Source organism: Octodon degus, unplaced genomic scaffold (genome assembly GCF_000260255.1).
Source record: "Octodon degus isolate 3935 unplaced genomic scaffold, OctDeg1.0 scaffold00076, whole genome shotgun sequence".
NCBI classification, from domain to species: Eukaryota; Metazoa; Chordata; class Mammalia; order Rodentia; family Octodontidae; genus Octodon; species Octodon degus.
Genome location: NW_004524652.1, coordinates 9,037,780 through 9,043,090, shown reverse-complemented (window position 1 = coordinate 9,043,090; position 5,311 = coordinate 9,037,780). Strand labels below are relative to the sequence as shown.

The 5,311-nt window shown below is 42.9% G+C and overlaps 1 protein-coding gene across 1 annotated transcript in view; it reads left to right on the top strand.

Annotated features, from left to right (window-relative positions):
• Brap (BRCA1 associated protein) overlaps positions 1-5,311 on the top strand; it is a 32,496-nt gene that overhangs the window by 11,897 nt on the left and 15,288 nt on the right. The window contains exons 4-6 of the mRNA XM_004635990.2: positions 1,016-1,129; positions 3,445-3,593; positions 4,071-4,080. Coding sequence (XP_004636047.1) covers positions 1,016-1,129; positions 3,445-3,593; positions 4,071-4,080 — 273 coding nt within the window. The remainder of the gene's footprint in view (positions 1-1,015; positions 1,130-3,444; positions 3,594-4,070; positions 4,081-5,311) is intronic.

The window sequence follows — 5,311 nt, the reverse complement described above, 5'->3', positions numbered from 1 at the left end:
CAGGTTCTCCTATGTCCCGAGTCTTCACTGACCTTGAAAGGCTAGGGCCAAAATGTTGGCTAACCATGCAGCCCTTCCTTTTCTCCAATTTTGAACTGCTAACTTAGGTTGTTAACCCTCCAGAAGAGAAGCTAATAATTAACCTGCAATATATGCGGTTTGGTTTACCCTATCTGTCTAAATATCAAACATTTTGGCACATCATGGAACAGGCATTTCCATCAGATATTGATATGTTGAACTTTAAAGTCCTTACAGAATATGAAGGAAAAATAATTATATAAAAGTAGAAATAAGCATTTACATATTTTTACAAAGAAATTTAGAAATCTAACCATATATGGAATTGTAAGTCCTTATACTAGGGAGACAATACGATATTTACAGATGTGGGTCTGTTTTATTTCACTAATAATATATCTTCAAGGGACATCCACCTAAATATGAAGGCTTCAGGTTTATCATTCTTCATAGCTGAGTAGTACTCCATTATATAAAAGTACCACATCTTTTTCAACCATTCCACATGTGACAGGCATCTTGGTATGATTTGGTTTATTTTGGACTATTTGACCTTCACCAAAAGTTTTGCAGCTGCCACTGTGTATGGCGGCACAAGCTTTGCAAAACCATGCTTCAAAAATGAAGACTAGAGGAGAAAAACCTATCAAGGTTCAGTTTTTCAAGGCTAACAAGGTTTTAATGCACAACCAACCACTGTTGGTTGAATATTAAAATTGTACTGGCTTTCGTCTTCCTGTACCTCAATACTTTCTGCCAATCCAAGTCCAAACTCACATAGCGCAGGAAACATTGCCAAGATGTTGGAGACTGCCCTGTGCTTTGGTCGGCTCTCCGGCCTGCTTCGGTAGATGTTACTTCTATCCAGCAGTTGCTCTGTCTCCTAAGTATAGATTTACAAAGCTGGTGAGGAGAAGAATGGAGGTTATGCATCTGTAATGTGAAACAGACTTTCAGTCTGTCTGTCTTGTTTCTTCCCCACTGGTGTGCACAGGCCGATGCGGATAGTTTTTATATGGCATGCAATGGCCGCCAGTTCAACTCCATAGAAGATGACGTTTGCCAACTGGTTTATGTGGAAAGGGCTGAAGTTCTGAAATCAGAAGATGTAAGTATAAGTGCTTCTTATATCGATTTCAAATACGTCAGGTTTGTGTAAAATTGGATGTTGTGGTAACTGAAAATGCCCAGAGCAGGCCAAACTGAAGAGACAAAGTAGATGAATGACTGCCAAGGGATGGGGCAAAGAAGAGTGACTGCTAACAGTGTGTGCTTTTTGGGAAGTGATAGAAAATTTCTAGGGCTGGCGAAATAGCTTAGTGGATTAAAGCACCTGCAAGCATGCGCAGGGGCCAGTGGTTCGATCCCTGAGTCTGCAGTGCTGGCCCAGCCCCTGGGGTGCACTGAGACCAATTGAGATTGGGCGTGGTGGCACGTGCCTGTAATCCCAGCTCTTGGAAGGCTGTAAACAGGCAGATCACTATAAGTCTGATCTAGTAGTGAGACTCAAACACCCTGTAGACCCTCCCTAAAATACAAAAAAAAAAAAAAAGGAAAGAAAGAAAAGTTCTAGAATTAGATGGGGGTGACAGTTGTTCTAAGAACTACTCAATTGTATGCTTTAAAAGAATTTTGAGGACTGGCAATGTAGTTCAGTGGACCAAATGCCTGCTTTGGCAAGCACAGGGACCAGGGTTCAATCCCTGGTCAATCTGCATGCTGCACCAGCCCTGCCCCTGGGATGTGCTAAGCCAGCACATTTGTTCCTTTTCAATAAGGATCATCTCAGTATGGCAGGGGCAGCTCATGTATGCATTAATCCAAGCCATGAGCTCTGTAAGTACAGTGGCACATCTTAGGTACTTTGTTCACCTGGATATGTTCAATAACCAGAGAGTCTGCATCTAAACCCTTAAGCTCAGCATTACTCTCTGCATTTTTAAGCATGTACTGCAAAAATTCAGCGCTCTTTGAACCACTGAGCCTGTGTCCAGCCCCACTGTTTGGGCTGGGCACACCTACTAACTCCACCATTGTAACGCCAGAATGCCACACATTACTTCTTTAATGTGACATCCTTCAGACACTTGGGGGCCTTTCAGATATGCATACCCTTGATGGCCTGGACAGTTTCATGCATGTTCTTAAAGTGAATGCGAAGATTTGAGCCTCTTGATTGGCATGATTTTGTGGGGTTTTCTGGGTCGAGAGAGTAGCGAACCATTTTCATAGGTCACCTTAGGCCACTCACAGGAAAAGGAAGAGTGAGATGCTTTCTGAGAGAGTTCCTTTATTTTTTTATTTTGAGAGAGGATCATGCTAAATTACTGGGTTTGAATTTGCAATCTTTATGCCTCAGCCTCCCAGAATGCTGGGATTATAGGTGCGCACCCCCACCCCTGATTTAGTGTTTATCCTTATGCATATGCCTCTTCACCTTCATGTAGGTAGTTCTTGCTAACTTTCTGCAGTGTGGTTTTTGTCCACTCTTGTTCCACACCTTGAATAGTATCATATTTATATAGCAAGGAGTTAGTGTGTGCTAAATGCATGAATAAATTGAGTGCTAATGATACTCTTATCATTAAGTAAATTTTAATTTGCTGTGGAAGAGTCATTCAGATCCACTGCTGTTCTGCTCCTTTTGTTTTTGAGTTGTATTACAGTCACACACATTTGAAACTAGAACTAGGAGTCTGGTTCCATTTCAGAGCAGTTTGTCAGCATTTTGGCAGCAGTCTGTTCCTAAAATGTCAGGTCTACAAGGGCAGGCGTTCTTGCCTCCTTTGTTCATCACATTGTCTCAGTGCCCAGCACAGTGCTGGGAATATAAACAGTGCTCAATCAGTACTTGTGGAGTGAGTGAGTGAATGAATGAATAAAAAGCATACTAATTTTAATTATCTGCATAGAGCCTGTTATGGTTTGTGTCTAGTTGTCTCCCCCAAACCTCATACAGTCAGAGGACAGACTTCTAGACTTTGTGATTAAATTCATAATCCAGTGCTGGGATTATGGGTGTGAGTGCTGCTGGGATTATGGGTGTGAGTGCTCCACCCGGCCTGGAGCTGATAGCCTGAATACACCTAAGGGAGGCAGACTTGCTGTCTGTTGCCATTGTTACCTTTTATGCTCTCTGCTCTTTGCTGCCACCATGAATGGATGCTTTCTGCCCTGTGTCACTCTGCCTCAGAGCCAGGTGAGTATGGACTGAAACCTCCAGTAACTGAGCTAAAAAAACCTTTTCTTCCTTAACTTTGAGTGTCCGGTATTTGTCCCAGCAGCAAGAGAAGAGTAGCTAAAACAGCCATATTGTTGAGAAGATCCTACTAGGAGTCAACAGGAAAACCCTTGCTAAGAAAGGAGGAAGAAGAACGGCTGAGTGCTACACAGTGAGGCTTATCGTGCGGTGTCTCCCCGCAGGGCGCCAGTCTCCCGGTGATGGACCTGACCGAGCTCCCTAAGTGCACGGTGTGTCTGGAGCGCATGGATGAGTCCGTGAATGGCATTCTCACCACATTGTGTAACCACAGCTTCCACAGCCAGTGTCTACAGCGCTGGGATGACACCACGTGAGTGCAGGGACTGCCTCTGACCACAGAAGCCCTTTCTACACTGTAGGACAGGGTGTGCATGGGAAAGGAAGCCACACTCAGAAATTCCAGAAGGTCCACAGGAAGGAACCCTTGTCCACTCTTCTTTCATGGAGCGAGGACCTTGCTTCCCTTGCTCCCTGTCATGCCCATCAGGGAGTGTGAGGCTTGGCTTCTGGTCTCAGAAACATGCAGTTCTTTGAGTGAGTGGGTTTTGATACAAAAGAGGCAGACTAGATCCTTTAGCTTTCTCATAAGAAACTCTGCTGCTTACCTGTGCAAGAACTTGCTGTTATTGACTTGGCTAGGTAGCAGCTTGACATTAGATATATATAACTGGAGCTTTCTTTCTTGGTGCCAGTTTAATCAGCCTCAAATATATTCTACTTCCTGTTTGCCAATCTGATAAAATATATTTGTGACTAGTATTGAGTATTACTTTGTCTTGAATAATAGAAAAGAGGGAGTAAGGATATAGCTCAGTGGCACAAAGGCAAGTGCAAGGTCCTGAGTTTTATTCCCAATATCAAAAAGAGGGTTTAATTGATTTTTTTCAACATCCTTTTATTGTTTTTTTTCCCCCTCTCTACTTGGCATTGAACCCATGGCCTTTGCACTGAGCTACCTCTTATGTCTTTTTTCTGCTTTGTGCTTTGAGGCAGGATCTTGCTAAATAAGTGGCCCTAGCTGCCCTTGAAATTATGATCCTCTTGTCTGAGGCTCCCAGAGTACTAAGATTATAGGCCTGTGCCACCATGTCTACTAAAGTGTTGGTTCTTGGAGCCAGTAAGATAGCTCAGCAGTCTAAAGCACCTGGTTAGGCAAGCGCAGGTACCGAGGTTTGATCCCCAGCACCACATGCAGCACCAGCCCTCCCCCCAGGGCAGGCTGAGAAGGTCACACACACAAATAATAATAATAATAAAGTTTTGGTTCTTAATAAATCTAAACTCACAGTCAATAGAGTGCTGAATCTTCAACATAATCTTCATTATATCTTTTTTTAAAATTTTTTTGGTGCTGGGAATTGAACGCAGGACCTTGCAGTTGCTGCAAAATGTCATGTGTTTAGTTTCATTCAAATCCTCTTTTTAAAAAAATGCGGTAGTCTGGAATTGGCACGTGCCTGTAATCCCAGCACTTGTAAGACTGAGGCAGGAAGATCACTCTTAGTTCAAGGTTGTCCTGTCTATGTAGTGAGTTCAAGGTCAGCCCGAACTACTTAGGCCCTGTCTCAAACAAAAAAAAGTAGGAAGCTGAAGCAGGAATATCAAAAGTTTTGAGGTCAATCTGGTTAAGACCCTGTCTCAAAAAATAAAAAGGCCTGAGGATATAGCTTAGTCCAAAGGCACTAGGTTCAATCCTCAGAACCAAGAAAGAAAAGAAAAATTAACATTTAAGAGAAGAGGAGGGGGCCTGCCCCTTAGCTCAGTTCCTTAAGTTGCTGCTTCAACAAAACAGTCAGGCTAGGTTGTTGTGGTTCAATCCCCACAACTCAAGCCAGCCAAACCTGCCCTGAAGGCATTTGGAGAAAAAAAAAATCCTTATTAAAAAAAAAAAAAGAGAAGAGGATATAAAGTCCATTTTGAGGCTGGCATGTGACTCAATGGTAGAGGAGATGCCTAGCACATAGGAGACCCTGGGTTTGTCCCTAGCAGTTTTCCCAAAAAATGTTTCCTGTTTAAAATACTTAAGCA